We start from the raw sequence: 18,196 nt of genomic DNA on the forward strand, positions 1-18,196 counted from the left end.
CTCTGCTTGGCTTATGCAACTTCCGGTCAATAACGTTTGATTGAAAGTACACACTTCTCAAAGATATATTAACTGCCCTGACCACATGATGGTGACAAATACACACGTAACAATGTTCATTAAATGACAAGCATGACACACTTTAACAACAAGAGTTTACAACTTTTAGTTGTAACAGAACAGCTACTGTCAACAACTTGCGATCTGATTGGCTATCACAACTGTCTATCAATTGTATGTGTTCTCAAATTCATCCGCTAACGATCCCGATGAGTATCCAATCACAGAACGCGTATATGTCACGTTCAACATGAGGCCAGCTAGAACAACAACTTGTGATCTGATTGGCTATCACAACTGTCTATCAACTGTATGTGCCCGTTCACATACAGTGCACGGACGCCCGCATTGTTGATTCTGAAGGCCCCGGGCAGATTTGGTACAGCATGGCAACATAAGCTAGCTGAATTCTGATTGGATACAAACTAAAACTAAAAACCACAGCACTGGAAGGAACATAATATGACATGAAGAGAATATGAATACTTTTACATATTTAGGGAAAGTAAATAAAAAGATATTTTATCTTTAATTATGTTGATGATTTCTGGTTATGTTAGGCCAGCAGAGTAGGCTTGACCACTGATAATAAGAGTATGTGAAAATTGGACTCCTACCGTGTTTACGTCTGTGATAACCTTCTTAAAGTTTTGTAATCAAGCAGCTAAAATGTGCCAAACGTGGATAATTGTGCAAAGTGTTTTACACTTTTCCCATTATGCACGCTATTAAATTGGTGTAATTTTGAATTTTTGTATGGGGTTTGGACCTTTTTCATAATATCCACAATGTTCAGTGAGCAGGGCGACACACAACACCGGAAATGTGTCCCATGAAAACCCGTCAGACCGGAACGCTAACAATAACAAATGTTTTGTGGGTGAATTATGTAAACCCACTACAATATAAAACAAATAGGATCCAAACTAAATAAAATGTATGATCCTGTAACTACCGGTACTCGGTATCAGATCGATACCTAAATGTGTGGTATCATCCAAAACTAATGTCAAGTATCAAAGAAGAGAAGAATAAGTGATTATTACATTTTAGCAGAAGTGTAGATGGAACATGTTGAAACAGAAAATAAGCAGATATTAACAGTAAATGAACAAGTGGATTAATAATCAATTTTTACAGTTTGTCCCTCATAATATGTACAAAATAATAGGTGTATAAATGACACAATATGTTACTGCATAGACTAATTAGGAGTCTTTGTTTGTTCACTTACTACTAAAAGACAAGTTGTCTAGTTTGGTCACTATTTTATTTAAGGACTAAATTGCAATAATCAAGGTTCAAGGTTCAAGGTTCAACTTTATTGTCCCCGCGGGGAAATTTGTCTTGGGCACAGTGCATCATTGCTTTCTTAACATACCCAAAAACAACAGAACAAAAACACAAGCACAGACACAACCACAACCATACAACTAACATTTAAACATCAGAACATGGAGCTTGATAGACATAGGTGGCACTTTGATGTAGGCATAAAATCTACAGTATGGAGATAAAGATAAAATACCAATGTGCATTTCACTAGAGCTCATGGATAAAGTGCTGTGTGCTAAAGTGCTTAGTTCTAAAGGGCTATCTGCTAAAGTGCTATGTGCTAAAAAAAAGTGCTAACCTATGTATTAAAATTCTATTGCACATTGTTGGTCAGCTTAATGGAGGCTGGGACAAATGATAATTTAAGGCGGTTAGATTTGCATAGTGGGACCCGGAGTCTTCTCCCTGATGGCAGGGTTCCATATTCAGGAAAGAGTGGGTGTTGTGAGTTGGAAGTAATTTTCTTAGCTTTTTTCCTAACTGCCTGCTCATAGATGCTCCGTATAGGCTCATATTCTTTCCTCCCTATGATTTTCATTGCCGTTTTATGCATGCCGGCCAGTTTGCTTTTTAGCTTAACGGTTAGGTTGCCAAACCTAAACATATGTTTCATGTACCCTAAGATTTTTTGTTCAAATAAAAACAATAATGCCATTTTTTGTAGTCCCCTTTATTTAGAAAAGTATCCAGAAGTGTCGAAATACATTTTGGTACCGGTACCAAAGTATTGGTATCGAGACAACCCTTGTTAGCAAACACGCTTCGCTTAGTTTTGACACACAAGATGGCGGACATCGGATGACGTCATCGGAAACCTATCATATCGTTGTCAAAACGACAGCCAAAAGAGGTCGGTAGATGAGAATTAATCTAAAAGTAAATAAAGTGTATAAATATAGTCCTGATTTTCAACATTTTCTTCCAGGGCTTGCATGTTAGCACTTCATGCTGAGAGAAATGTTCCTCTTTTTTTGTCGGTTTACTCTTTTTTTTTTCCCTCAAAGGGTGCTCACACGCTTGGAGCTTAAGATGACTAACGTTTGTTCCTTTTTTCAGCATTCACGCAATTGATGTTTTTGACGCACAACACTTGTGGTTTGTCTGTCCTGTTCTTGTGTAGGTGCAGAGTCATTCTTGGGTGGCACATCAGCCATATATCATGCAGCACCCGGTAAGGCAACATGCACTTACACGTCACACTGTGTGCGCGCGTGTGTGTGTGTGTGTGTGTGTGTGTGTGTGTGTGTGTGTGTGTGTGTGTGTGTGTGTGTGTGTGTTCTTGTATTTCTACCCTTCTTGAGACATGAAGAAGGAAAAGTATCTTCCATATGAGGAGGTTTGAACAAGTGATGACATAAATCATGGTCCCAATACAGAAAACCATTGCATCTAATAGAGAGCCAAATACTAGAGTCCGTGAACATTGCTCTAAAATCAGGATTTTTTGTTGATTTAATGTGCGTACAAAAGTAAACATTGACAGGTTGCAAAGGCAGCAATATATGATAAAACAAGACGGCAGCTAAAGAAGGACTTCCCTATTCATCCCTAAAATAAACCGGCAGGTGAACGGTTGATTTTACGACTTCCGGTGCTGACGTAAGACAACCCGCCTCTCATATGTGACCATAGGATGAACAAATAGACTACGCTACTAAGACTATAGTGGCCATTAACAGTTAGCTTCTACAGCTGGATTGCCCCCCCTGGTGGTGACATCTATCAAAATTTGGGTGATCCCAAAAAGGAGGGATTTTTCAAATTCACTGTGTTGCTTTTAAAAGTGCTCCCCCTCTGGTCAACATATGAAATAACAAGTGTGTGTAAAAATGTGAAGTGCTCCCCTTCTGGTCAATATATGAAATAACAAGTGTGTGTGTAAAAAATGTGAAGTGCTCCCCCTCTGGCCAACATGTGTAATAACAAGTGTGTGTAAGAAATTAAAATGCGCCCCATTTGGCCAAAATTAATTAAAACAAATAAATAAATATGTATATAGAGACACACTGTAATAAGTTGAAGTAAATAATGAAGATTAAAAACCATCCATCCATCCATCCATTTTCTACCACTTTTCCCTTTCGGGGTTGCGGGGGGTGCTGGAGCCTATCTCAACTGCATTCAGGCGGAAGGCGGAGTACACCCTGGACAAGTCGCCACCTCATCACAGGGATATATGTATGTATATATATATATATATATATATATATATATACATATATATACACACATATGTATATATATATATATACATACATATATATATATATATATTAGGGGTGTAACGATACACAAAAATTTCGGTTCAGTACGTACCTCGGTTTAGAGGTCACGGTTCGGTTCATTTTCGGTACAGTAAGAAAACAACAAAATATAAATTTTTGGGTTATTTATTTACCAAAATTGCAAAATCTTCCACCAAAAATATTTTTTCTTAGTGGAATATTTGATGTGAAGTAATGGGAACCTTGGATAGGTCAATAAGTCATAATAACATTGATTTTGATTCAATATTATGTTTTGAGCAATTAAAGTTTGAAAAAAAAAAAAAAACAGCTTTGTTTTATTAGTCAACATTGCAACTTTTTCTAAATTACATTTAACCTTTAAGCTTTTTTATTTCACTTTTGTTATGTTTTTGTTTATTTGAATAGTATTTTTAGAATGTGCCGTGGGCCTTTAAAACATTAGCTGTGGGCCGCAAATGGCCTCCGGGGCACACTTTTGACACCCCTGCTATAGATAATAAAAAATTAAATGTGATAAATCTATGGATAAAAAGCAGAGCCTGGCGACGCATGCGCGTTTATCATAACTCTCTCTCTCTCTCTGTCTCTGCCCCTCCCTCACCGATGCTGCGCGCACAATTTGTTTTGTTTTTAACCCCTTCTTAACCCTGAACGTACATTGAAAATACACGCAACCCTAACTCAAAATGCTGGACATTTGAGGCATTTAAGAAACTCCGCCCTGACAGCTCCGCAAAAGAGGACATGTCCGGTGAAAAGAGGACGTATGGTCAGTCTATCCTAGCCCGTTAGCTGCTAGTATGCCGTGTGTTGTGCCTCGGTGTGCATTGTTTACACAACGTGCGTTACGCTACTTAATATGTTCGTGTGGAAACTCGTTCGGTACACTTCCAAACCGAACCGGAACCCCCGTACCGAAACAGTTCAATACAAATACACGTACCGTTACACCCCTAATATATATACATATATATATATATATATATATATATATATATATGACCTCGACTGCGGAAGTTGTGGATCGGTGGAGGGAATACTTCGAAGACCTCCTCAATCCCACCAACACGTCTTCCTATGAGGAAGCAGTGCCTGGGGAGTCTGTGGTGGGCTCTCCTATTTCTGGGGCTGAGGTTGCTGAGGTAGTTAAAAAGCTCCTCGGTGGCAAGGCCCCGGGGGTGGATGAGATCCGCCCGGAGTTCCTTAAGGCTCTGGATGCTGTGGGGCTGTCTTGGTTGACAAGACTCTGCAGCATCGCGTGGACATCGGGGGCAGTACCTCTGGATTGGCAGACCGGGGTGGTGGTTCCTCTCTTTAAAAAGGGGAACCGGAGGGTGTGTTCTAACTATCGTGGGGTCACACTCCTCAGCCTTCCCGGTAAGGTCTCTTCAGGTGTACTGGAGAGGAGGCTACGCCGGATAGTCGAACCTCGGATTCAGGAGGAACAGTGTGGTTTTCGTCCTGGTCGTGGAACTGTGGACCAGCTCTATACTCTCGGCAGGGTCCTTGAGGGTGCATGGGAGTTTGCCCAACCAGTCTACATGTGCTTTGTGGACTTGGAGAAGGCATTCGACCGTGTCCCTCGGGAAGTCCTGTGGGGAGTGCTCAGAGAGTATGGGGTTTCGGACTGTCTGATTGTGGCGGTCCGCTCCCTGTATGATCAGTGCCAGAGCTTGGTCCGCATTGCCGGCAGTAAGTCGGACACGTTTCCGGTGAGGGTTGGACTCCGCCAAGGCTGCCCTTTGTCACCCATTCTGTTCTGAACTTTTATGGACAGAATTCCTAGGCGCAGTCAAGGCGTTGAGGGGATCCGGTTTGGTGGCTGCAGGATTAGGTCTCTGCTTTTTGCAGATGATTTGGTCCTGATGGCTTCATCTGGCCAGGATCTTCAGCTCTCACTGGATCGGTTCGCAGCCGAGTGTGAAGCGACTGGGATGAGAATCAGCACCTCCAAGTCCGAGTCCATGGTTCTCGCCCGGAAAAGGGTGGAGTGCCATCTCCGGGTTGGGGAGGAGATCTTGCCCCAAGTGGAGGAGTTCAAGTACCTCGGAGTCTTGTTCACGAGTGAGGGAAGAGTGGATCGTGAGATGGACAGGCGGATCGGTGCGGCGTCTTCAGTAATGCGGACGCTGTATCGATCCGTTGTGGTGAAGAAGGAGCTGAGCCGGAAGGCAAAGCTCTCAATTTACCGGTCGATCTACGTTCCCATCCTCACCTATGGTCATGAGCTTTGGGTTATGACCGAAAGGACAAGATCACGGGTACAAATGAGTTTCATCCGCCGGGTGGCGGGGCTCTCCCTTAGAGATAGGGTGAGAAGCTCTGTCATCCGGGGGAGCTCAAAGTAAAGCTGCTGCTCCTCCACATCGAGAGGAGCCAGATGAGGTGGTTTGGGCATCTGGTCAGGATGCCACCCGAGCGCCTCCCTAAGGAGGTGTTTAGGGCACGTCCGACCGGTAGGAGGCCACGGGGAAGACCCAGGACACGTTGGGAAGACTATGTCTTCCGGCTGGCCTGGGAACGCCTCGGGATCCCCCGGGAGGAGCTGGACGAACTGCTGGGGAGAGGGAAGTCTGGGCTTCCCTGCTTAGGCTGTTGCCCCCGCGACCCGACCTCGGATAAGCGGAAGAAGATGGATGGATGGATGGATGGATATATATATATATATATATATATATATATATATATGTATACACACATATGTATATATATATATATATATATACACACATATGTATATACATATACACACATATGTATATATATATATATATATATATATACATATGTATATATACATACATACATATATAAAAAAACAGTTACACAAAAATAACTAAAAGCTTACCTTTTTTTATATTTGCATAGTATGTGTATATTATCAATGTTGTAAATACACATCTTTATATATCTAGAAAGGCTGGTCCTAAAGAGGTAGGCATTTTTCTCAGGTCTCAAGAAGGTAAGAAATACAAGAATGTGTGTGTGTGTGTGTGTGTGTGTGTGTGTGTGTGTGTGTGTGTGTGTGTGTGTGTGTGTGTGTGTGTGTGTGTGTGTGTGCGTGCAGGAAGTGGGTGTGTTCCTCCACCCCAGTCCTAACACACTAAGTCATTACTTGAACTCTGTCTGCTCCGATGACACAGTTACATTTCCCCCAAATAGAGCAGGATGTTGTCCTTATCAATGGAAACACAACGTGTACGTGCATGTTGTAAGTGTGTGTGTGTGTGTGTGTGTCTGGGGGGGGGGGGCTAGTATTGGAAGAGCCTGGAAGGACTGGCAGGTCCTCCAGCAGCCGTCCTTCTATCTGGATGGAGCAGGAAATGCCTGAAGCAGCAAGCGTCTTGTGACTCTTTGACTCTTCCAACAGATGCTTTGCTCTGGAACAAGTGTCTGCCCCTCCCCCGCATGTTATTATTGGGAAACACTCCACACACACACACACACACATTATGAATCTAACTACTTTGTGTATGTGATGCAAGTAGCCCAGCCGTGCATCATCTGTGTATCCCATGTCATATTTGTCTTGTGTCAAGTGGATTGTATTGGAGCAACTCCACCACGTGATCTCCAGTAAAACGTCTGCTTTGTATTGCAGGCCCCGGTAATGTCGCCCTCTGTGGATCCATCCATGTCACTGCACCCTGCAGCCATGATCGCTCAGCAGATGGGTCAGCTGTCCTTAGGAAACACTGGAGCGGTGAGTGCAACGCTCCTCCATTGTTAGCAATCAATTATTGATTGTGTCCGTAGTTAACTCATTATTAATCATAGTTAGAGGTTTTTTTTAGGTGTCCTGCAGTTAATTTTCCAGCACATTCTAAAGTACGATTAAAAAAACCATTAAAAAGGTGTAATAAAGGAGCAAACAGGTGAAATTTAAGGAGAAAAGGTTGCAATGTTCTGTGATGAGGTAGCGACTTGTCCAGGTTGTACCCCGCCTTCCGCCCGAATGCAGCTGAGATAGGCTCCAGCACCCCCCGCGACCTTAAAAAGGGACAAGCGGTAGAAAATGGTTGGATGAATAGAAGTTGCAATGTTGACTCTAATAACACAAAGCAGCCATGCAGGCTGTTTATTTTCTTTTAAAGTTAATTTAAGTTCAAGTTAAAGTAGCAATGATTGTCACACACACACACTAGGTGTGGTGAAATGTGTCCTCTGCATTCGACCCATCACCCTTGTTCTCCCCCTGGGAGGTGAGGGGAGCAGCGGGCAGCAGCGGTGGCCGCGCCCGGGAATCATTTTTGGTGATTTAACCCCCAATTCCAACCCTTGATGTCATTGCTCAAGAAATAATAGTGCATCAAAATCAATATTGTTATGAATTATTGACCTATTTAAGGCTACAATGACTTCACATCAAATATTACACTTTGAAATATTTTTATGGGAAAATATTGCATATTTTGTGCTTTGTTCTCTGTCAAAAAGGGCATGAAATAAAACAAAGAAAAATAATAGTAGTAAAAATGTATAATTGACAGTAGTTCTGAAGTTGATGGAGAGATTTAAGCGTTGAAAGTTAAAAATAAATAAATATATGAATTATTTTTAACACTTTTTTTAGTGGGGATGGGCTTTTACATCGCTCAGAATTTTAGTACATTTTTTTAACTAATTAAAATTAATGTTATGAGTTATTGACCTATTTAAGGCTGTATTTTACTTCACATCAAATATTACACTTTGAAATATTTTTATGGGAAAATATTGCATATTTTGTGCTTTGTTCTCTGACAAAAAGGGCATAGAATAAAACAAAGAAAAATAATAGTAGTAAAAATTTATAATTGACAGTAGTTCTGAAGTTGATGGAGAGATTTAAGCGTTGAAAGTTAAAAAAATAAAAATATATGAATTATTTTTAACACTTTTTTTAGTGGGGATGGGCTTTTACATCGCTCAGAATTTTAGTACATTTTTTTAACTAATTAAAATTAATGTTATGAGTTATTGACCTATTTAAGGCTGTATTTTACTTCACATCAAATATTACACTTTGAAATATTTTTAGGGGAAAATATTGCATATTTTGTGTGTTTACTTTGTAAAAAACACATTTTTCTCTGACAAAAAGGGCGTACAAAAAAACTAACAGAAGTAATAATAATAAAAACGAATAATTGACGGTAGTTCTGAAGTTGATTGAGAGATTTAAGCGTTGAAAGTAAAAAAAAATTAAAATAAATGTATGAATTATTTTTAACACTTGTATTAGTGGGGATGGGCTTTTAGATCTCTCAGAATCATTTTTTTAACTGATTGTTCAAGAAATAATAATGAATCCAAATCAATGTTGTTATGAATTATTGACATATTTAAGGCTACAATTGAAATACTTTCTGTAGAAAACATTGTATATTTGGTGTGTTTGACATATGAAAAAAAGGTTTCTTTAACAAAAAAAGGATAAACAAAGATAATAAAAATGTATCATCGACCGATAGATCTGAAGTTGATCCGGACTTGAGACTTCAGCGTTGAAAGTGTTAAAAATAAGTTTACTATCAGCCCTTTTGGATCAGAAATATTTTTAGTGGGATTTAAATTAGTAAGGGTAATAAAAGAGCAAACAGGTGAAATTTAAGGAGAAAAGGTTGCAATGTTCTGTGATGAGGTGGCGACTTGTCCAGGTTGTACACCGCCTTCCGCCCGAATGCAGCTGAGATAGGCTCCAGCACCCCCCGCGACCTTAAAAAGGGACAAGCGGTAGAAAATGGTTGGATGAATAGAAGTTGCAATGTTGACTCTAATAACACAAAGCAGCCATGCAGGCTGTTTATTTTCTTTTAAAGTTAATTTAAGTTCAAGTTAAAGTAGCAATGATTGTCACACACACACTAGGTGTGGTGAAATGTGTCCTCTGCATTCGACCCATCCCCTTGTTCACATCCTGGGAGGTGAGAGGAGCAGTGGGCAGCAGCGGTGGCCGCGCCCGGGAATCATTTTTGGTGATTTAACCCCCAATTCCAACCCTTGATGTCATTGCTCAAGAAATAATAGTGCATCAAAATCAATATTGTTATGAATTATTGACCTATTTAAGGCTACAATGACTTCACATCAAATATTACACTTTGAAATATTTTTATTGGAAAATATTGCATATTTTGTGCTTTGTTCTCTGACAAAAAGGGCATAAAATAAAACAAAGAAAAATAATAGTAGTAAAAATTTATAATTGACAGTAGTTCTGAAGTTGATGGAGAGATTTAAGCGTTGAAAGTTAAAAAAATATATATATATGAATTATTTTTAACACTTTTTTTAGTGGGGATGGGCTTTTACATCGCTCAGAATTTTAGTACATTTTTTTAACTAATTAAAATTAATGTTATGAGTTATTGACCTATTTAAGGCTGTATTTTACTTCACATCAAATATTACACTTTGAAATATTTTTATGGGAAAATATTGCATATTTTGTGTGTTTACTTTGTAAAAGAAACATTTTTCTCTGACAAAAAGGGCGTACAAAAAAACTAACAGAAGTAATAATAATAAAAACGAATAATAGTTCTGAAGTTGATTGAGAGATTTAAGCGTTGAAAGTAAAAAAATAAATAAATAAATGTATGAATTATTTTTAACACTTGTATTAGTGGGGATGGGCTTTTAGATCTCTCAGAATCATTTTTTTAACTGATTGTTCAAGAAATAATAATGAATCCAAATCAATGTTGTTATGAATTATTGACATATTTAAGGCTACAATGACTTCACATCAAATATTACACTTTTAAATATTTTTATGGGAAAATATTGCATATTTTGTGCTTTGATCTCTGACAAAAAGGGCATAAAATAAAACAAAGAAAAATAAAAGTAGTAAAAATGTATAATTGACAGTAGTTCTGAAGTTGATGGAGAGATTTAAGCGTTGAAAGTTAAAAAAAAAATATATATGAATTATTTTTAACACTTTTTTTAGTGGGGATGGGCTTTTACATCGCTCAGAATTTTAGTACATTTTTTTAACTAATTAAAATTAATGTTATGAGTTATTGACCTATTTAAGGCTGTATTTTACTTCACATCAAATATTACACTTTGAAATATTTTTATGGGAAAATATTGCATATTTTGTGTGTTTACTTTGTAAAAGAAACATTTTTCTCTGACAAAAAGGGCGTACAAAAAAACTAACAGAAGTAATAATAATAAAAACGAATAATTGACGGTAGATCTGAAGTTGATTGAGAGATTTAAGCGTTGAAAGTAAAAAAATAAATAAATAAATGTATGAATTATTTTTAACACTTGTGTCAGAGAGAGTTTCAATTCCCACCTCCGGAAGAACTTAGAACATGTCACGAGGGAGGCGCTGGACATTGAGTCCGAGTGGACCATGTTTCTTACCTCTATTGTCGAGGCGGCCGATTGGAGCTGTGGCCGCAAGGTGGTTGGTGCCTGTCGTGGCGGTAATCCTAGAACCCGCTGGTAAGGGATGCCGTCAAGCTGAAGAAAGAGTTCTATCGGGCTCTTTTGGCTCATAGGACTCCGGAGGCAGCAGACAGGTACCGACAGGCCAAGCGGTGTGCGGCTTCAGCGGACGCGGAGGCAAAAACTCGGATATGGGAGGAGTTTGGAGGAAGCCATGGAAAACGACTTCCGGACGGCTTCGAAGCGATTCTGAACCACCATCCGCCGCCTCAGGAAGGGGAAGCAGTGCAGTGTCAACACCGTGTATGGTGAGGATGGTGTTCTGCTGACCTCGACTGCGCATGTTGTGGATCGGTGGAGGGAATACTTCGAAGACCTCCTCAATCCTACCAGCACGTCTTCCTATGAGGAAGCAGTGCCTGGGGAGTCTGTGGTGGGCTCTCCTATTTCTGGGGCTGAGGTTGCTGAGGTAGTTAAAAAGCTCCTCGGTGGCAAGGCCCCGGGGGTGGATGAGATCCGTTCCTTAAGGCTCTGGATGCTGTGGGGCTGTCTTGGTTGACAAGACTCTGCAACATTGCGTGGACATCGGCGGCGGTGCCTCTGGATTGGCAGACCGGGGTGGTGGTTCCTCTCTTTAAGAAGGGGAACCGGCGGGTGTGTTCCAACTATCGTGGGATCACACTCCTCAGCCTTCCCGGTAAGGTCTATTCAGGTGTACTGGAGAGGAGGCTACGCCGGATAGTCGAACCTCGGATTCAGGAGGAACAGTGTGGTTTTTGTCCTGGTGGTGGAACTGTGGACCAGCTCTGTACTCTCAGCAGGGTCCTTGAGGGTGCATGGGAGTTTGCCCAACCAGTCTACATGTGCTTTGTGGACTTGGAGAAGGCATTCGACTGTGTACCCCGGGAAGTCCTGTGGGGAGTGCTCAGAGAGTATGGGGTATCGGACTGTCTGATTGTGGCAGTCCGCTCCCTGTATGATCAGTGCCAGAGCTTGGTCCGCATGGCCGGTAGTAAGTCGGACACGTTTCCAGTGAGGGTTGGACTCCGCCAAGGCTGCCCTTTGTCACCCATTCTGTTCTGAACTTTTATGGACAGAATTTCTAGGCGCAGTCAAGGCGTTGAGGGTATCTGGTTTGGTGGCTGCAGGATTAGGTCTCTGCTGTTTGCAGATGATGTGGTCCTGATGGCTTCATCTGGCCAGGATCTTCAGCTCTCACTGGATCGGTTCTTAGCCGAGTGTGAAGCGACTGGGATGAGAATCAGCACCTCCAAGTCCGAGTCCATGGTTCTCGCCCGGAAAAGGGTGGAGTGCCATCTCCGGGTTGGGGAGGAGATCTTGCCCCAAGTGGAGGAGTTCAAGTACCTCGGAGTCTTGTTCACGAGTGAGGGAAGAGTGGATCGTGTGATCGACAGGCGGATCGGTGCGGCGTCTTCAGTAATGTGGACGCTGTATCGATCCGTTGTGGTGAAGAAGGAGCCGAGCCGGAAGGCAAAGCTCTCAATTTACCGGTCGATCTACGTTCCCATCCTCACCTATGGTCATGAGCTTTGGGTCATGACCGAAAGGACAAGATCACGGGTACAAGCGGCCCAAATGAGTTTCCTCCGCCGGGTGGCGGGTCTCTCCCTTAGAGATAGGGTGAGAAGCTCTGTCATCCGGGGGGAGCTCAAAGTAAAGCCGCTGCTCCTCCACATGGAGAGGAGCCAGATGAGGTGGTTCGGGCATCTGGTCAGGATGCCACCCGAACGCCTCCCTTGGGAGGTGTTTAGGGCGCGTCCGACCGGTAGGAGGCCACGGTGAAGACCCAGGACACGTTGGGAAGACTATGTCTCCCGGCTGACCTGGGAACGCCTCGGGATCCCCCGGGAGGAGCTGGACGAAGTGGCTGGGGAGAGGGAAGTCTGGGCTTCCCTGCTGAGGCTGCTGACCCCGCGACCCGACCTCGGATAAGCGGAAGAAGATGGATGGATGGATGGACCATCTACGCTCCGTAATATCATCAAAGGGTTCAGAGAATGTGGAGAAATCACTGCACGTAAGCAGCTAAGCCCGTGACCTTCCATCCCTCAGGCTGTACTGCATCAACAAGCGACATCAGTGTGTAAAGGATATCACCACATGGGCTCAGGAACACTTCAGAAACCCACTGTCAGTAACTACAGTCGGTTGCTACATCTGTAAGTGCAAGTTAAAACTCTCCTATGCAAGGCGAAAACCGTTTATCAACAACACCCAGAAACGCCGTCGGCTTCGCTGGGCCTGAGCTCATCTAAGATGGACTGATACAAAGTGGAAAAGTGTTCTGTGGTCTGACGAGTCCACATTTCAAATTGTTTTTGGAGACTGTGGACGTCGTGTCCTCCGGCGTGCACGATTGGTTCTTTATGCTCATATCATGCTGCACCATCATAGAATTGGATTGCATTGTTATGGTATTGCTGTGTATTGTTTTGTTGGATTGATTAATACAATTTTTTTTTTTTTTAATAAATTTAAAAAAATAGATTTTTTAAAAATGAGAATCGATTCTGAATCGCACAACGTGAGAATCGCGATTCGAATTCGAATCTATTTTTCCCACACCCCTAATATATACTGTATGTATGTATATATATGTATGTTTATATATATATATATATATATGTATGTATATATGTATGTAAATATATACATGTTTATATACATACTGTATATATGTATATATATGTATACACATATATGTATATGTATATAGAGTATATATATGTATATATATATATACTCTATATACATATATATATACATATATATATATATATATGTATATATGTATATGTATGTCTGTATATAGAGAGAAGATAACATGATGATGTTGATATAATTCCAGTACATTGCTGCCAACGCGGGGGTTCACGGTGCTTACATGCCACAGTACACTTCCCTGCCTGCACCAGCGGTACGTTCACTTTAACTCTTCAACATCTTCTTCAAGCAGCACATTCTACTTCAGCACCTTTTTCACCTTCATGAACAAATAGGCTTGACATGACGTCCCAATACTTTGTGCTGCAAAACATTTTGTTTGCGCCATTCCAAGTATTATTGTTTTATGATTTCATGTTATTGACGTGTAATTAACACGTTATTAATCATGACTATGTCAACATCTCCCCAAAATTGTCCTATTTGTTTGTGCTGCAAACATCTTCACATGTGCCATTGCAGATTTGATATTATTCACCTTTTGAATCCAGAATTGACCATCATTTTTCTCCCGTGTTGAATGAATAAACATGTTTTGGTTTCCAGGAGAACAACACGCCCCAGCAGGTGGATTCTTCCAACAACTCCTCCCCTTACAGTCAGCTCAGCAAGTAACCACAGGTACAGTAAATAATAATCACATTACCAGGGACATGTAGAATAATCTTCAATTCTTATCAGTCACATGATCTACAGTCACGTACGACACATGACACATGACACATGTACAGTGGGGCAAAAAAGTATTTAGTCAGCCACCGATTGTGCAAGTTCTCCCACTTGAAATGATGACAGAGGTCTGTAATTTTCATCATAGGTACACTTCAACTGTGAGAGACAGAATGTGAAAAAAAATCCAGGAATTCACATTGTAGGAATTTTAAAGAATTTATTTGTAAATTATGGTGGAAAATAAGTATTTGGTCAATAACAAAAATTCAACTCAATACTTTGTAATATAACCTTTGTTGGCAATAACAGAGGTCAAACGATTACTATAGGTCTTTACCAGGTTTGCACACACAGTAGCTGGTATTTTGGCCCATTCCTCCATGCAGATCTTCTCGAGAGCAGTGATGTTTTGGGGCTGTCGCCGAGCAACACGGACTTTCAACTCCCTCCACAGAAATGATGACAGAGGTCTGTAATTTTCATCATAGGTACACTTCAACTGTGAGAGACAGAATGTGGAAAAAAAATCCAGGAATTCACATTGTAGGAATTTTAAATAATTTATTTGTAAATTATGGTGGAAAATAAGTATTTGGTCACTTCAAACAAGGAAGATCTCTGGCTCTCACAGACCTGTAACTTCTTCTTTAAGAAGCTCTTCTGTCCTCCACTCGTTACCTGTATTAATGGCACCTGTTTGAACTGGTTATCTGTATAAAAGACACCTGTCCACAGCCTCAAACAGTCAGACTCCAAACTCCACTATGGCCAAGACCAAAGAGCTGTCGAAGGACACCAGGAAAAGAATTGTAGACCTGCACCAGACTGTGAAGAGTGAATCTACAATAGGCAAGCAGCTTGGTGTGAAAAAATCAACTGTGGGAGCAATTATCAGAAAATGGAAGACATACAAGACCACTGATAATCTCCCTCGATCTGGGGCTCCACGCAAGATCTCATCCCGTGGGGTCAAAATGATCATGAGAACGGTGAGCAAAAATCCCAGAACCACTCGGGGGGACCTGGTGAATGACCTGCAGAGAGCTGGGACCAAAGTAACAAAGGTTACCATCAGTAACCCACTACGCCGACAGGGAATCAAATCCTGCAGTGCCAGACGTGTCCCCCTGCTTAAGCCGGTGCATGTCCAGGCCCGTCTGAAGTTTGCCAGAGAGCACATGGATGATACAGCAGAGGATTGGGAGAATGTCATGTGGTCAGATGAAACCAAAATAGAACTTTTTGGTATAAACTCAACTCGTCGTGTTTGGAGGAAGAAGAATACTGAGTTGCATCCCAAGAACACCATACCTACTGTGAAGCATGGGGGTGGAAACATCATGTTTTGGGGCTGTTTTTCTGCTAAGGGGACAGGCCGACTGATCCGTGTTAAGGAAAGAATGAATGGGGTCATGTATCGAGAGATTTTGAGCCAAAACCTCCTTCCATCAGTGAGAGCTTTGAAGATGAAAGCTTCCAGCATGACAATGATCCCAAACACACCGCCCGGGCAACGAAGGAGTGGCTCCGTAAGAAGCATTTGAAAGTCCTGGAGTGGCCTAGCCAGTCTCCAGACCTCAACCCCATAGAAAATCTGTGGAGGGAGTTGAAAGTTTGTGTTGCTCGGCGACAGCCCCAAAACATCACTGCTCTCGAGAAGATCTGCATGGAGGAATGGGCCAAAATACCAGCTACTGTGTGTGCAAACCTGGTAAAGACCTATAGTAATCGTTTGACCTCTGTTATTGCCAACAAAGGTTATATTACAAAGTGTTGAGTTGAATTTTTGTTATTGACCAAATACTTATTTTCCACCATAATTTACAAATAAATTCTTTAAAAATCCTACAATGTGAATTCCTGGATTTTTTTCCACATTCTGTCTCTCACAGTTGAAGTGTACCTATGATGAAAATTACAGACCTCTGTCATCATTTTAAGTGGGAGAACTTGCACAATCGGTGGCTGACTAAATACTTTTTTTGCCCCACTGTACGTACAAAGTATGACCCTAAACACATCTTTTCAATCTTCTCCCATTGTTTTAGTGGTGAAAACATGAACATTTGAGAGTGATTCAGAGTCATAATGAATAAGAATCATGATTCAGATGCAAACCGAGGAACATTTGAAAGTGATTGTGTTTCCATCACAGTCCTAGAAAGAGAAATATCAGGAAGAAAGTTCTGCTGTGTTCCAGGCGGGCTGACGGGCGGCGAGCGATGACATCATCCTCTCTCTGATTGGACCACACACAAACTGTTTTTGCACAGCCCGACGCTTGTGTTGGAAAAGCAAGAGCGGAAAAGGAGGACAGTGACAAGAACAGAACAAGCACTGCAGCAGTTGGCTAATCACACGAAAACAACACAAATAGATTTATTTTGATAAGAAACAACGTGCTCTTCATCCTTTTCTCTTTTCTCAAGAAGGATTCTCCAACAAAATTCCAGAGGACACGCCCCCTCCTCCCCCCCCCCCCCCCCCCCCCACAGTATGATGTGATTTTTAATGCATGAGGCCCCCCCCCATCCAGGTTTTATGCTTTTCTACTTCCTTTATGTGTGACCTCCAGACTCCATGCAGGTGTGTGTGAGTCCATGCAGGTGTGTGTGAGTCCATGCAGGTGTGTGTGAGTCCATGCAGGTGCGTGTGAGTCCATGCAGGTGCGTGTGAGTCCATGCAGGTGTGTGTGAGTCCATGCAGGTGTGTGTGAGTCCATGCAGGTGCGTGTGAGTCCATGCAGGTGTGTGTGTGAGTCCATGCAGGTGTGTGTGAGTCCATGCAGGTGCGTGTGAGTCCATGCAGGTGTGTGTGAGTCCATGCAGGTGTGTGTGAGTCCATGCAGGTGTGTGTGAGTCCATGCAGGTGTGTGTGAGTCCATGCAGGTGTGTGTGAGTCCATGCAGGTGCGTGTGAGTCCATGCAGGTGCGTGTGAGTCCATGCAGGTGCGTGTGAGTCCATGCAGGTGCGTGTGAGTCCATGCAGGTGTGTGTGAGTCCATGCAGGTGCGTGTGAGTCCATGCAGGTGCGTGTGAGTCCATGCAGGTGCGTGTGAGTCCATGCAGGTGTGTGTGAGTCCATGCAGGTGCGTGTGAGTCCATGCAGGTGCGTGTGAGTCCATGCAGGTGCGTGTGAGTCCATGCAGGTGCGTGTGAGTCCATGCAGGTGTGTGTGAGTCCATGCAGGTGTGTGTGAGTCCATGCAGGTGTGTGTGAGTCCATGCAGGTGTGTGTGAGTCCATGCAGGTGTGTGTGAGTCCATGCAGGTGTGTGTGGGTGCAGATCCATGATTAGAAGGTGCCTTCCTCCACCAACATCTTCCAACTCCAGATCAGGTCTCATGTTCCCTTAGTGATGCTATCCACATGCTGGTAGCAATAATGGAGTCCACCTGCAATACAACACAAAAACTAAACTCAGAGAGCAATTTACTCCTTTTTTTTTTCCTTCTCTTTGCTTTTTTTTTTTTTCTCTCTTTTTGGAATAAGACGAAGCTTTCCTGTGTGGCTGTGCTTTGTTGACCTTCTAGAAGTTCCTCTCGTGGTCCGCGTGGCCGCCGATCTACCTCATGGTTCTCAGTCTCATGCTGCTGCTGGCGGGTTTGCAGGTAAAGCCCTCAGCAGCGACGCCGACTACGGAACAAAAAGCCTTGCTCAAGGAGCTGCTGGCTGACTCGGACTTCAACCTTTTGCAGCGACTCTTCTTCCTCCCTTTTTTTTTTTAAAATTTGTCATCGCTTCTGTT

At 42.2% G+C, this 18,196-nt stretch overlaps 1 protein-coding gene across 3 annotated transcripts in view; it reads left to right on the top strand.

Annotated features, from left to right (window-relative positions):
* rbms1a (RNA binding motif, single stranded interacting protein 1a) overlaps positions 1–16,995 on the top strand; it is a 78,572-nt gene extending 61,577 nt beyond the window's left edge. The window contains exons 10-14 of one of the 3 annotated variants that reach the window (XM_061974608.2): positions 2,516–2,566; positions 7,246–7,347; positions 13,903–13,971; positions 14,325–14,399; positions 16,651–16,947. In XM_061974608.2, coding sequence (XP_061830592.1) covers positions 2,516–2,566; positions 7,246–7,347; positions 13,903–13,971; positions 14,325–14,393 — 291 coding nt within the window. In that variant the 3' untranslated portion in view covers positions 14,394–14,399; positions 16,651–16,947. Of the gene's footprint in view, positions 1–2,515; positions 2,567–7,245; positions 7,348–13,902; positions 13,972–14,324; positions 14,400–16,650 lie in introns of all 3 variants that reach the window. The other 2 variants (XM_061974610.2, XM_061974611.2) reach the window with 2 other exon arrangements.
* The last annotated feature ends 1,201 nt before the right edge of the window (positions 16,996–18,196 follow it).

The sequence above is a fragment of the Nerophis lumbriciformis genome, linkage group LG15 (assembly GCF_033978685.3).
Source record: "Nerophis lumbriciformis linkage group LG15, RoL_Nlum_v2.1, whole genome shotgun sequence".
In the NCBI taxonomy this organism is placed as follows: Eukaryota; Metazoa; Chordata; class Actinopteri; order Syngnathiformes; family Syngnathidae; genus Nerophis; species Nerophis lumbriciformis.